The sequence below is a fragment of the Ammodytes marinus genome (assembly GCF_949987685.1).
Source record: "Ammodytes marinus genome assembly, chromosome: 1".
Taxonomy (NCBI): domain Eukaryota; kingdom Metazoa; phylum Chordata; class Actinopteri; order Uranoscopiformes; family Ammodytidae; genus Ammodytes; species Ammodytes marinus.
In genome coordinates, this window is record NC_137230.1 from 3,721,578 (window position 1) to 3,737,151 (window position 15,574).

The 15,574-nt window shown below is 40.8% G+C and overlaps 2 protein-coding genes across 2 annotated transcripts in view; one reads left to right on the plus strand and one right to left on the minus strand.

Annotated features, from left to right (window-relative positions):
- The window catches only part of LOC307264521 (mucin-5B-like), a gene marked incomplete at both ends in the record, with an annotated part of 66,028 nt that extends 58,222 nt beyond the window's left edge, over nt 1–7,806 (minus strand). Inside the window, 3 exons of the mRNA XM_080045937.1 lie at nt 1,195–1,738; nt 6,277–6,328; nt 7,733–7,806. Of these exons, the coding sequence (XP_079902063.1) occupies nt 1,195–1,738; nt 6,277–6,328; nt 7,733–7,806 (670 nt within the window). The remainder of the gene's footprint in view (nt 1–1,194; nt 1,739–6,276; nt 6,329–7,732) is intronic.
- Nucleotides 7,807–7,902: 96 nt separating this feature from the next.
- On the plus strand, nt 7,903–15,499 carry snrpa1 (small nuclear ribonucleoprotein polypeptide A'). Its single transcript, XM_080033987.1, has 9 exons — nt 7,903–8,067; nt 9,059–9,206; nt 9,875–9,953; nt 11,714–11,760; nt 11,848–11,950; nt 12,968–13,047; nt 13,540–13,615; nt 14,083–14,176; nt 15,208–15,499. The coding sequence occupies exons 1-9, from the start codon at nt 7,986–7,988 to the stop codon at nt 15,375–15,377; spliced, it is 879 nt and encodes a 292-aa protein (XP_079890113.1). The 5' UTR covers nt 7,903–7,985; the 3' UTR covers nt 15,378–15,499.
- The last annotated feature ends 75 nt before the right edge of the window (nt 15,500–15,574 follow it).

Here is a 15,574-nt window from a genome sequence, read left to right on the forward strand (position 1 = left end):
TTTATTTTTTAAGAATGCCATGCGATGGATAGATAGATCGGTAGATCGCGATGGACGTAAGGGGCACCCCTGAGCTAGACGATAGCTAATGTTATTTTAGGCAAACGGTACGTATAGGTAGTTAAAGGTTCAGTAAGCGGAATGGTCAGTTTAGTTAGAGTCCGTACTGAACTGGGGAAAACGGCATTGAGTTATGCTGCTCCTTTTTCATGGAACCAGCTCCACAATGCGCTAAAAGTGAAGGAGCTGGTTTCTCTAAACATGTTCAAGTCCTTACTTAATGATGTTGAAGCTCTTCTGTCTGTACATGTTTTGTTTGATGTTCTGACTGTGACTCTATTTTTATGTTCTCTGTTGTTTTTAAATGATTGTATGTAACTGTGGAACTGTGCTGCTGCCTGTCTTGGCCAGGACTCTCTTGTAAAAGAGATGTTTAATCTCAATGAGACTTCTCCTGGTTAAATACCGCACTGCGGTCCGCAAGTTATCTAGCACCATCTCAGATCCATATGTAATAAAACATGATAAAAACCATCAAAACAGACATTGGGAAGGATTTTTACCTGCTCCGCCATTGTAGGTGCACGCGCATACACATTCACCCATCTGTCGCTCTGCACGTGCACCGGCAGTGAGACGGGTGCCAGTTTGTAGCGTTCTCTCTTCTGATTGGTTTTCAGTAGTGGGATCCCCGAAAAGTTTATTTGCCGATTACATGCAGAGTGAGTGACTGAGAGATCGGCTTTATGAAACGTGCACACTATATAAGAGATCACTGTATGAATAAAGAGCGATTTAACACTTATATTAACATAAATAAATCGCTTAATTCACCTTTAATGTTGGATCGCTAAACAGTAACTTAAAGCTGGGACGGAGGATTTGGGGAGAAAATGGCAGTTGGGATAGAGATTCGAATCCAAATACCTCAACCGCTCCACTTGGTCTAATAATAAATAATAATAATAATAATAATTCATTTTATTTATAGGCGCCTTTCAGAGCACCCAAGGTCACCTTACAGGGCAGAGTTAAAAAGAACAGAAACAGCAATAATAAAAGAACAAAACAATTTACACAAACTACACAAGTGGGATGAATATGGGTGAAAGACAACAGTTAAACGTAGTATGACAGTTTAAAAAGATGTGTTTTTAAGTTGGGCCTTGAAAGTTGTAAGGTTGGCAGAATTACGGATGTCAGGTGGGAGGGTAATCCAGAGGTGAGGGGCAGATCTACTGAAGGCTCTGGACCCCATGGTAACCAGGCGGACGGGAGGCACAGTGAGATGAATGGAGGATGAAGACCTGAGAGTGCGGGTGGGTGTGTTGGTGTGTAGGAGTTCAGATATGTACAGAGGAGCGAGGTTGTGGAGGGCCTTAAAGGTGAGGAGCAGAATCTTGTAGTGGATGCGTATTTTGATCGGGAGCCAGTGAAGCTGCTGTAGGACAGGGGTGATGTGGTGAGAGGAGGGTGTTCTGGTGATTATTCTTGCTGCAGAGTTTTGGACCAGTTGTAGTTTGTGGAGGGTTTTTTGGGGGAGACCGAAGAGGAGGGAGTTGCAGTAGTCTAGTCTTGAGGTGACTAGACTGTGGACCAGGATGGCAGTGGAGTGAGGGGTGAGGGAGGGCCGGAGACGGTTGATATTGCGGAGGTGGAAATAGGCAGTGCGGGTGATATTGTTTATGTGTGATTGAAAAGACAGTGTGCTATCGAGGATGACACCCAGACTCTTAACCTGAGGGGAGGGGAAAACAGGTCCTTCTCTTTGGTCCCTCCCCTAGGTCCCTCCCTGACACGCTCTACACACCAACAAAGTCGTGCCAAAGTGAATGGACAGTCCCAACAGCCAATAAGGACAGAGAATCGGAGCCTTGCTCTGATTGGTCAAAGTGTACAGCTCATGTTAACTTTGACCAATCAGAAATCACGCTTTAAGGTCAAAGTAGAAACTAACTAAAGCATTTTTCTGTTGTCACTTGACCTGAAGGTAAGAAAGTGAAATGTAGGCTTTTGGGCTAAACAATTAGATGGTGGTCCACTTTTGGGCTGTCTGAAATCATTGTGAAATGTATGATTACGTGATTTGAATTCTGGTGTGAGATATTGTTACAATTGGAGCATTTAGCTCACACAATTACTGACCAATTTCTATCAAAAAAATATCAATCTGACTTTTATATTTATTTTTTTGCATTTTCAAGCTTTATTTGTACAGAGTTGAAATGGGGAGATAGAGAGAGAGAGAGAGAGAGCGAGAGAGAGAGAGAGAGAGAGATAGAGAGAGAGAGAGAGAGAGAGAGAGGGGGGGGGGATGACCTGCAGTAAAGGTCCACGGGTCGGATTTAAACCTGCGACCACTGCAACGAAGCCCCAATCTGACTTGTAAAATACATTTAGCAATGTCTCTTAAAGGTGAAGTAAGCGGTTTATTAATGTTAATATAAGTGTTAAATCGCTCTTTATTCACACAGTGATCACTTTCATAATGTGCGCGTTTCATAAAGCCGATTTCTCAGTCAGCTGCTCTGCATGTAATCGGCCAATAAACTTTTTCGGGGGATCCCGAAATTATTATCCAATCACAAGAGAGAACGCTACAAACCGGCACCTGTCTCACTGCCGGTGCACGCCAGAGCAACAGATGGGTGAATGTTTATGCGCCTACAAGGGCGGAGCAGGTAAAAATCCTTCCCAATGTCTGTTTTGATGGTTTTTATCATGTTTTTATCACACATATGGATCTGAGGTGATGCTAGATAACTCGCTGCTTGAAGACCGCAGTGCATTAATGTGGTGACATAGGCACGAGCGAGGGGACTGCTAACTGCAGTAACTGACAGGAAGTTAGCTAAAAGAACCATTCCGCTTACAGCACCTTTAAGGACCAGTGATGTGTGTGCGCCTGCCTGCAGGAATCCCTGATCCAGTGCTGATTGGTTAAGAGCTTGCAATGAAAGCAGCCTTTCTAGGTTTGCTGCCGTGGGGAAACAAATGCACAGTCTCACTCCATTTATCATGTGATTTTGATTAACTGTGATTTTTCCATTGTGCCTATTCAACTGCATTTGATAAACTCAAACACAACACAGTACAATGGTCTGTGATATGAATCCCTTTGATCCTATAGTCATGAATGCACATTTATCTCTATGTGCAACAGCCAATACAATGTAGACGGCCCCCAGATTATATTTGTTATCAACTCAACAAAGAAAACAATGTTAAATAACATATTGAAAAGGCACACAATATTGACACTGAGTCTGAATATTACACTTAACTACTGAACTAATGTACAATCATATGAAAAAGTTTGGGAACCCCTCTCAGCCGGCATTATAATTGACTCTGCTTTCACAAAAAAAAGATAAAAGTGGTATGTCTTTAATTTACCAGGAACAGCTAAGTACTGGGATCTTTTCCAAACAAAGATTTTTTGAAAAGCAGTATTTGGTTGTATGAAATAAAATAAAATGTGAAAAACTGGCTGTGCAAAAATATGGGTACCCTTGTGGTTTTGTTGATTTGAATGCCTGTAACAGCATGTAAAACTGATGAATTTAAACACAAAGTTGGTTGGATTATGTTGTTAAGCCTTGAACCTCATAGAAATGTCTGTTTAATCATGAGAAAATGTATTTTAGGTGCCTAAATGCAAGTTGCACTTCTCTTTGACTCTCTGCTGAAGTGAGACAGAATGGGATCATCAAAACAGCTCCTAAAAGATCTTAAAAACAAAGATTATTCATTATCATGGTTTAGGGGAAGGCTACAAGAAGCTTTCCCAAAGGTTTCAATTGTCAATTTCTACTGTAAGGAACGTTATCAGGGAATGGAAGGACACAGGCACAGTTGCAGTTAATCCCAGGTCTAGCAGACCAAGAAAAGTACAAGAGCGGCATATGCGGCGGATTGTGAGAATGGTTGCACACAACCCAAAGATCACCTCCAAAGACCTGCAAGAACATCTGGCTACAGATTGTGTATCTGTACATGGTTCAACAATTCAGTGCAATTTGCACCAAAACATCTGTATGGCCGGGTGATGAGAAGGAAGCCCTTTCTGCGCCCACGCCACAGATACAGTTGCATGGAGTATGCAAAAGCTCATTTAGACAAGCCAGATTCATATTGGAAGAAAATGCTTTGGACTGATGAGACAAAAATTAAGTTATTTGGTCTTTATAAAAAGCAGATGTTTTGGTGCAAATTGCGCTGAATTGTTGAACCATGTACAGATACACAATCTGCAGCCAGATGTTCTTGCAGGTCTTTGGAGGTGATCTGTGGGTTGTGTGCAACCATTCTCACAATCCTCCACCTATGCCGCTCCTGTTTTTTTCTTGGTATGCCATGCCTGGGTTTAACTGCCACTGTGCCGGTGTCCTTCCATTCCCTGACAACGTTCCCTACAGTCGAAATTGACAATTGAAACCTTTGGGAAAGCTTCTTGTAGCCTTCCCCTAAACCATGACAATAAACAATCTTTGTTTTTTAGATCTTTTGGGAGCTGTTTTGATGATCCCATTCTGTCTCACTTCAGCAGAGAGTCAAAGAGAAGTGCAACTTGCATTTAGGCACATAAAATACATTTTCTCATGATTAAACAGACATGTCTATGAGGTTCAAGGCTTAACAACATAATCCAACCAACTTTGTGTTTAAAGTCATCAGTTTTACATGCTGTTACAGGCATTAAAATCAACAAAACCACAAGGGTACCCACATTTTTGCACAGCCAGTTTTTCACATTTTATTTTATTTCATACAACCAAATACTGCTTTTCAAAAAATCTTTGTTTGGAAAAGATCCCAGTACTTAGCTGTTCCTGGTAAATTAAAGACATACCACTTTTATATTTTTTTTGTGAAAGCAGAGTCAATTATAATGCCGGCTGAGAGGGGTTCCCAAACTTTTTCATATGACTGTATTTGTCCTCAGTACTGCTTCAGACCATGTGTACAAAGTATACATACGCACAGTGGTAACATGAAAGTTGTCAGTTGCTCATGTGTCATGAATGTTACTGATATTTGTGTGTAATTCTTCTGTGTGCAAAATAGGGAGTTTGGTTTGGTTATGTTTCCTTAGATTACTTTGGTAGACTGCACAACACACACACACACACGCACGCGCACACACACACACACACACACACGCACACGCACACACACACACACACACACACACACACACACGCACACACACACACATTAGGCCTACATACTAGACACCATTGATATACATAGCTTATTCCATTTTTTAATATTGTTCTTGATTTGCACAAGACATTCTTCAACTCTTAGTAATCATAGTCTGTGTGGCTTCCAATATTTTGAATGGACTTATTGATTTGCAGTAACGCTTATGAGAAGTATGACTTGACTAAATATACACAGTCACTTCACCACTGAATATATCTTTGGGGGGTGGGGGGGAGGGGGTTGTTTCCATCCAGCAGTTTCCATCCAAGGTAAAATCAACAGTAAGGCCAAATCCTAATTGACCACTTAGCCCTCCCCCTCCAAATGTTGCATTCAGGTGTAGGGTTAGGGTGTCTGAATTCCTAGTGGCATCAGAGGTTAGGCTTTGAATCTACAGTACAAAGATGGCGGACGGAAAAGAAGACAGCCAAAGAACAGTTTTTCTTTAGTTAAAGATGCTCAGAGGAACTTTCAGTTTTTGTTAGTAATTGATGGTCTGTTTTGCTGTTACATTTATGATCATCAGAGGAAATTAGACTGTTTCAGATATATTTCAAAGTTCCTCATAGCACCTTTAATAAAGATGAAAAATGATTTTAACCATTGTATTTCTTAGTTTTGTTGTTCGTGTTTTGTTTTTATGTCATTACAATTCCTCAAGGGGAAGATTTCATACCACTACACCTTGATAATCTGTTCCGAGAGGCAAGGGGGTATATGGCCAAAAAAGACAACCTGGATTCGGCATAAAACCTTTACTTTAGAACTAGTTATGAAGTATATGCGACATGGTGTTGAAATGGTCAACATCGTCAAATCGAATACTGGTTTTCTACACATTGTATTTTAATGTTTTCAACTGCAACTACTAGACAGGTCGCTTGGTTTGAAAGGGCTGGAATAGTAAAAAAAAAAACATGTTTGTGATCAACCTCTACTAATACCTTTTGGAAACGTGCTGTCCACGGCACACAGAAGCCACAGGTTTGGTTGGATTTTGGCACGTGAGGGAGATAAGGCTGCCATGTTTGAGCTGGTATCAGTGTGTGTACAGGTTAGACTGATTACTGTGGGCGATGCTGTTTGTCTACCAGGAGGGGTGCTGGACAGGGAGGGAAACCTGAGGAAGGAAAAGCCAGAGGGAAGTCTGCACTGAGGGAAAAATATAGGAAATGTATATGAAGAAAAAAAACAGTAGCAGCCTTTACAGGACAGCAGAACCACGAGTAGTATTCATTCATTCATTGGGTGATTGTGTTGTTTAGATGTGTAACAGATAGGGTTCTGTCTTTGTTCCTTTGAGTGAGGCACACACAGGAGTCGAGTTAGGAGGGTTTATTCCTTTTTGGAGGAGAGACTAAAAAAAACACGGGCGTCACACACAGTCTGTCAATGCACAGTATCTCTCTCTCTCTCTACTCAGCTCTGAGCATCAGTGCTCACTGAAGCTGGATACACAGGTGCAACAAAAAGGTATGGCATGAAAAAATAACAATGTGGAACATATTTACAATAAGAAACGCTTTTGGGGGAGTTCACAATAGAAAAAGGTGTGAATAATGACAAAAAAAAGAAGAACATTTAAATTAAATTTAGCTCGGCTACAGATGCATTTTACATGCAAAGCCACAATACAGTTGCTGCGTATGTGAAGTAGTGTGACATCCTATAGTACAGTGGAAACTTAAGTCAGTCTTTGCTTCCAGTGTTATGCTAACAGTGAGCATGGCTTTCTTTTGGTTACAATCAACCTGGAATGAACCAAGTGTTGTAGGCTAGTTCACCGAACAATGAGCATAGTGTAGTACAAACCCTGACTTTGTTGTAACAAACAGTTTACCATTAGACAGTGTAACTCAGTACACTGAGAGGATATTAAGTTGGCCGTAGTGTTCCATAAAATAATTATTTGGTTATGAGTATAGGCCTTTGACTTCAATCACAGTGTGTAGAATTGTTTGGCATTTTTCAACACACTTTGTAAAAAAGGAATATTATGTTCATAAGAATGGGAGTTTTTTCACATAGTTTTTTTTTAATTACGCTAAATTAATTAGTCTTTTAGATCTACATAGGAGTGTGGCGCGCTGCCATGTTGCACCACCACATTTAACAGTAGCACAGAACGGACAAACTTAACGGCCTTACAAGTTTTTATATATAGGCCTAAAATGATGATGTGTGTCCTGGGAAAATGCAACTGTTGGAAGACAATTAAGAAATACTATAGCACAAATAACAAAATCCATATTAACCTCATCACTTGATAATATCAACAATATCAAGTTGATATTGTGAAAAGACTTGAAGCAGTGGTTAATGGTGCCTAAATGGGTTTGGTATTGTCTTAACTGTGCAAAAAAAAAGATCTATCTATCTATCTATCTATCTATCTATCTATCTATCTATCTATCTATCTATCTATCTATCTATCTATCTATCTATCTATCTATCTATCTATCTATCTATCTATCTATCTATCTATCTATCTATCTATCTATCTATCTATCTATCTATCTATCACCAAATACAGGTGCAGTCGTTGGCAATTAAATTCTTCTTGAACGAGAAAATGACTTTCCTGCATGTCTTGGTCATGTCGTATTGTCATCCATCCGCTGGTGGGCGCTATGACTAAATAAAGCCGCTCTTAGCAGCGTAAAGTGGACTCTCCTTTGTCCCGAACAAGAGCGTGTTGGCTGCTTCCTGCACGCGCCAAGTCGTTCTGCTGCTGGTGAAGTGATTCATTCACTTCGGTAACATTGTTTTTTTTAAACATGGTGAAATTAACGGCAGAGCTAATTGAGCAGGCCGCTCAATATACCAACCCGGTGAGAGACAGAGAGCTGGACTTACGAGGTTAGTGAAACTATTCACTGCTGCATATGTTATGTTAGCTTACCCGGGCTTTATGCAGGCCTTGAGCTGAACTCCATTCAGATGTGTGACGAATGTGTGTGTGTGTGTGTGTGTGTGTAGCCTACTGTAAGATACGAACAGCCAAATGGCTTTTATGTAGGCCCAAGTTATACCTGGTTAACTGTGTAGCTGTGAGCTACGACATAACGCAAGCTAACGTCTGGAAGCAGCAACACACACGTACAGAAAGGTTAGCATAGCTGTGCAAGCATGGCTTCCGGGGGAGGAGAAGGAAAGGAACTCTGTCATCAGACATAATTTGCAGTTGCGACCATGTTGTTTGATAAAACCTGTTTAATTTACAGTACATGGATACATCTCCCACTTTGGACCTGTTCTGGATATATTCTTTCAAAAGCTCATACTTGACTCATTATAAATTGGTGACCGCTTAATTAGCCTCTTAAGGAAACCCACGCAGAGCTAATGTTCAGCATGAAGTAAATATTCGTATGAAAAACACTATACACACACACACTGGTACACTATGTTTCCAAACTGGTTTTTAATATATAGCCTACAATAGGAGAGAGAACGTACACATTCAGTATCCTACCCATAATGGTTGAACGTCCAGAGTAGACGCTTGTATTAGCTCTCAGTAGTACCCTTTAGTGCAAATAAATGAAGTGACTATACTTCCAACTATTAAAACACTGTATAGACGAGCAAGGGAAAGCCCGTCATTTCTACTTTATTTAGGTATAATAAAAAAAAAAATATTCCCCATTGAACCTTAGGTGTGTTGTGTCCACCATAAATGCTGCTTTATCATTATAGTGAAATATCCCATGCTGGGTGGTGGTCTGTTTATCCTAGCCCTCCTCATCTTACCCATCACTTGGGACAAAACTAACTTAACTGATGTTTTTAAGGCGCAGGGAAGTTCACCCTCTAACATCCATGTTTTTTTTCTTTCATATGATGACAGGTTATAAAATTCCAGTGCTTGAAAACCTTGGAGCGACTCTGGACCAGTTTGACACTATTGACTTCTCTGATAATGAAGTGCGAAAACTGGACGGCTTCCCTCTGCTCAGAAGACTGAAGACACTCATGATGAACAACAACAGGATTTGGTCAGTTAGAGCTGCAACGTGTGCTGTCCTAAAGTCAGTCAGTGCCATAGTACACATGGGTCGAAAATTCCTGGTGAAAATATTTCTGCAAGCGCGCACTCGACACTAGGCAATCTGTACCGTGCCCAATGCTAGCATGATGCCTAAAGTCTAGTTGGTTTGACCAGTCTCCGTAAAACAGAAGCTTCTGCACTGTAAAGATGCACAAGCGTAGTAGACAGCGGCCATGTTATATGTCCCTGTTCTCGTATACGGACATTTAAAAATAGCTTTTGCCTTAAAGTAGGTCAGATGATAGTTTGCTGCAGATTTGGTTCAGATGAAACTATTCTAAAACTATTTGATTGATACAGCATTAAAGTGTTTATAAGGATACAATGCATAAAAAGCCAGGATGGGGACAATCATGCTTCAGCACAGTACGAGGACACTGGTCCTATTGTGAGCGTGCCCTAAGAAAAGGTATGATGGGTGGGCTCAATATCAAGGGTTCCGTGTATCATTAATGGATCATTTTGCTATTGTGATGTAATAAATAATTATGATTCTACTGGCTTGGTTTTCAAAGAGAAAACTCAAAATGTAGGCTTATTTCTAAAAATCCACTGGGGGAAACCCTGGTGTTAGATGGCTGCACACTAGTAACCTTTTATTCCATGTTTCTCCAGTCGCCTAGGTGAGAATCTGGAGCAATCTCTGCCCTGTTTGACTGAACTGGTTCTCACTAACAACAACATTCAGGAGCTGGTGAGTACCTTCAGCAACACAACCTTCTGAACGTTCCAGTGTTTTATAACGTTCAACGATTTACACGTGACTTCTAGAAGTTAGACATTCTTCTACAGTATGTAGGGCCCTATGAAATCCGTTTTATTTTTTTCCAAATTCCGTTTTATTTTTTCACAAATTCCGTTTTTTCCGTTTTAATCTCATGACTTCCGTTTTTTTACAATTAACACTCATTTCGTCATCAGAACGAGCGTCTAATTATTGCGAACAAATAATATTCTAACAATTTAATCAGATATAAGGCTAAAAATCACGACATTGCACTGTTTTTTTGTGCTTCAAAAAAAACGAAAAAACAAATTTGTTGGGTAGGCTATAGGCTATAACAGAAAATAAAGCCATACATTTTGTGCTTCAAGTGAAACAATAAATATTATTTTTACATAAATAATAAAGTCCTTATAAACTTTTCAAGAAGCTGGACTAGAGTGAATATTGGACAGGCTTTATAGGTCCATGGCTTTTACCTGTGGGACAGCGCTTCACCTAACAGCCGGCTGCAACACCAACCTACAGTCTATTGTGCGACGGAGAGCTAGTTATCATTAGCATCAGCGTTAGCCGACATCACGGCAACAGCTGAATAATGTAACACATTACACAAGTTACACTACATGAAAACAACGGGCTGTAGACGCTAGAGTTATAATTGCGTGTAGGAAACATTGTTGAGACTGGAATTTCGTACCACAGCGGCCGTTCCATAATACAACACTCCCTTTAGCAATGGCTGAATATAAGACCTCCCTGTGCTGTGTATCTGCGGGAGCGAGTGGCATTAATAACTTAAAAACAGTAAACGTTTAACATGATTACGTGCTGCTAGATGCTTTAATCATATGCCGAATTTATAAACAGACCATATTATTAACAATAAATTAAGTTATGTACATGTCAGAGTTACGTACATGGATACATTCATAAGTAAACATTGAATAGACAGATTTGTGAAGGGGGTTTGGCGCTGTGCGTTACATTAGCGATCCTGCAGCCAGGCTCTACTTTTCACGGCAGTAGTTTGGTCTTTAGATGTCGCCAAACCAAAATTCCTCCCTAGTTCTGCTTTAATTTCAACCGTGTTGTTTCCCTTTGCCTTGGAAATTGAATTTCACCAAAATAATGGTGAATTCCGTGACATTCCGTGTTAAACAGTAGATTCCGTTTTTATTGCCCAATTCCGTGATTCCGTCCGTGTTTTCGTTATCGCGGAAATCATAGGGCCCTAAGTATGGTAGAAAAACAGAAACCTTATATAAGAAAAATATAGTTCTGTTTTTTTTGTTTTTGTTTTCTTCAATTTTGGATTAAAAAAATAAATAAAAAAATAAGATGAGTTACATATTGGTATTTTGGGGATGATGTATTCTAAAGTTCTATTTGACAGATTGACTGTTTCTCTGGTTTTCTTTGAAGTGTATTGTCTCATGTTAAAGGTGGAGTCAGTTATCCTGGAGAATCTGCTACCTGTCCGTACTGTGTGCACTGAAGAACAAGTCTAGTGTTAAAGTCAATGCTAGATGAATCCCCTCTGAATTAGGTTAATGTGACAATTGAATTTCCCTAATGGTAGATTGTGTGGTTACGATGCAGTACATAGCCGTGTTTAGGAGAAACCATGTGAATGAGTTTAATGGGACCCCATCAGTGGTAATATACTGTCAGCCTGCTTTGACCATAGTGTGGTATTTTTCTCAAATCCTGGTTCTTGTGCTGTGTAGGGGGACTTGGACCCACTGGCCTCAGTCAAGACAGTGACCCTGCTCAGGTAAGAACGTCTCCAAAGAGAAATGGCTTGGTTGAACTGTCTAGTCAAGCACTTTGAATCATGATTTGAACATGTTTGTCATCACAGCTTGTTAAGGAATCCAGTGACAAACAAGAAGCACTACAGACTCTATGTCATCAACAAGATCCCACAGATCCGTGTGCTTGACTTCCAGAAGGTCAAACTCAAGGTAAGTGATATTACCAGTGTATACTTTTCATAAAGTCAAAGTAATGTGAGACAGAAGGCTGGTGACCAGTCGTCAGTGAACTGGAGTGTGAAGTGTTTTTATGTCACCTTGGAGTTAAAGGTGGGGGAAGCAATTCTAGAGAATGTTTGTTTACAGGATACATTTTTGTCAAATATGTGAATATCTCCTCACAATCTGCTCCTTGTGAGTGCGCTGGAAAGAATCTGATGTTAATATACAGTCTAGGCTCTGTAAACTGGCATGTTTACATGCTACAGTGGGCCCCCTTTGTTTACATACCAGTTTACAGAGCCTAAGCTGTGTATTTATACTAGTGGTCGACCGATACGGGTTGTTCAATGGCCGATGCCGATTATCAAGAGAGCAGGGGTAGGTTATAACAAAGAGGTTTGTTATACTTAGGTGGCGGTAATGCAACTACTAAGGATGCCCACCGCCATAAAACACCTAGAAAGAAGAGAACCGTGACGTATTTCACTTCCAAAGTGGAGCTCCAGTTCCCCCATGGGTCCGCAAATAGATGCCTCTCCTTTTGAATGGCAACGGCCCAGAATCACACAGCACCAAAGCTCTTCATGTAGAATGCATGCAGAATAGTGAGATGGACACAAGGGGGGGGGGGGCGCTCACCTTGCTCCACAGCAGCCACACTGACCAGGCTGCCTGCAGACATACTTTTATTTAAATGTTTTAATCACCCTTGTGAGCGCAGGCATCATGCCCATTATCTAAACGAAGCCATTAATCTGCCGACCCCTCATTTAGACCAGATTCTTCAGCGCACACAGTCTGGAAAGATGGCAGATTTTAAGGAGATATTCACTGATTGGACAAAGTGATTTGTCAACATGGTTGGGAATGGCTTTCCCCACCTTTTAATGTGCTGTAGAACATCTAATGGAGTTCTGGTGAGTTGAGCTCTCCTCCATGGACACGCAGGAAAATGCACTTTCTATACAAATGTTGTTTTACTTTAACTGTGTGATATCGTCATAGGAACGGCAGGAGGCTGAGAAAATGTTCAAGGGAAAACGAGGTGCTCAACTGGCAAAGGATATTGCCAAGAAAACCAAAACGTAAGATGAAAGTCCACATTAGACAGCAGCTCCTCAGAATCACTGGATCCCTGGCTGATGGAACGGCTCACCGTAAACTAAGTCCTAGACAGTTTATTAGATTACACATAGTGATGGGCAAACTCTGTCTATTTTCTTCTTGTAGGTTTGTGCAGGTATTCATGACAAAATTCCCCAATTGTTAAAAAAAACATTTTCAAATAACTTTATGAAAATAAAATCCTTTTTTATTTAAAAATCTTAGCTCTGAACCAAACACTTTGTTGCTTTATCCTTGACCTGGCCAAAGTGAGCAAAATCCTTCCTTGATTAAATCTACAAGCTGGGCTGAAGCCATCAACGCTCCCCACACAGTGCTGCTCAGGACTGCTGTCTGTGGACAATGTATCAGTTTATTTTCTACTGGAGAAAAGATACTACACTGGTTTTGAGAGGTGCAGAGAAGCCTGTGTGTGTGTCCGTGTGGCTGACATGATGCCTGTCCCTTTTCAGATTCACTCCTGGAGTGCCAGCACAGCAGGAGAAGAAGAAGACCGGGCCGTCTCAAGCTGATGTGGAAGCCATTAAGGTTCACATGTTGATTTGGAATATTTTTGCCACTGTGGATATTTTGGGGTGTCACGGCTTTTGCAAACTGAGCTTGAATTCTCCATCCATCTATCACCAATGAATGCATCTCACTTTGCACTCCTTGATCTTTTTCTGGTGGTCCACTGATTCTGGCTAGAGGAAGAACTGTAAGGTCCAGAACAACATCAATGAGTCGATGTCTAGGATGAACATTTATGCTTAAATTTCAACCTTTTTTTGTCATAATCCAATCTCTATAGTTGGTCACAATTGACCCATTGGACCTTATGATGCATTAAAAGATGGTCATACAACCACTGTGGAAAAGCAAACCCCAGTTGTACTTAAACATCCTGGGTGGTGGTTCAGCCAATTCTTTGTTTTTCAGCCCTTTATGCATGTAATGCTAGCCCTGAGAATAGAATGAATGTGAGCTGAGGGTTAACACGTGTGTCTGTGTTTCAGATTGCCATTGCTAATGCTTCATCGCTGGCCGAGGTGGAGAGGTTGAAAGGGATGCTGCAGGCCGGTCAGATCCCAGGCAGAGATCAAAGACAAGGTCAGTGCACAGCAGGGGTTTTCCTGGCTCAGAATGGGCCTTTGGGGGGTTTTTTTGGGTCGCGACTGCAACAGTAAAGGCGAAGAGTTTGTGAATTTTAAGAGTGGTGTGGGGTTGAGAAAGGGGAGCTTCAATGATCGTTTTATTACGATTATTTTGTTTTCATGATCGAGGGAAGCAGTAATATAAATTGAAATGCAATTGATCACCCAGCCCTACAAGAAGGAGGACTTGTATTTGGCTGAACTAGAAACACATTTGGAGAGGTTTTACATAGCTGAATATATTCTCAATTTGTGCGCTGGCGATTTTCCTTTTTAGGGGAGGCATAACACCACTTTGGGGGGCGCCAAAAATGTCTATGCAGGAAAAACCCTGCACACACAATAACACTCTGAACTCTACCAGCACTGTACAACCAATGCCAATGGGACTCTGTGTGTATTCGTACACTGCTATACATTACAACTTCACCTGTTGTACAAACTATTCAACACATAAAAGGGCCACATTTTTCCTTCATTACCCCACACAATGTAGCTATTGTTGCATCACTTTTCGGCTGCTGAAAACAATTCCAAACAACTTCAATAAATGTTCGCTCCTGTTGGATTCAACCTATTTGGTTTGTTCCTCTTATAACTTAAAAAAGAATTGGATACAAATATGCTCGTATTAAAGATGTGGGGACATATTGCAAGACTTAATAGTGCTTAGGCCTGGATCTTTTAGAATAGTGTGTGTGCTCTCTCTCCCACTGTCAGTCTCTTTCTCTCACCACTGCAACCTCAGTCACTCTATCACTTTTAAAAAAAGGAAATATTTCCGATCGTGCCATCAATGGCCGATAGTCAGCAGTTCCATTACTATTCGGCAAAACCCAAACCGACTGCTTGTCTTTTAACCAAGATAATTGAAGAGTATCGATAGTGGTTTGGATATCAATAGAAATGTCCGATCCCCATCCCTGCTCAAAACCCTCATTGTGTATCGATGGCTGCATAGATGAATGAATTATTTTGTCATACCAGGTCCAGCTGAGGTGGAGGAGGAGGAAGAGGAGGAGGAAGAGGAGGAGGAGGAGAGTGACTCTGCTCAGATGTCCGAGCGTACGGATGGAGAGACAGAGGAGAACCATGGAGACCAAGAGGAGGACCAGGATGAAGACATGGATGTACAAGAACATGTGAACGGATCCTGAGTTGCCTGGAAGCTTTTTTTTTTCCTTTTCTTTTTATGTTGTAGAGTTTTGTTTTGTCAGACATTCATTTTCCAGGGCTGTTTTTGTTTTTTGTAAATGAACAATAAACTGATTTCTTTATATATCTGTGTGGGATCAGTTTCTTAAAGCATTCCGCTGACATTTCTTAGCTTAATGCTGGCAACCTGTATGGTATG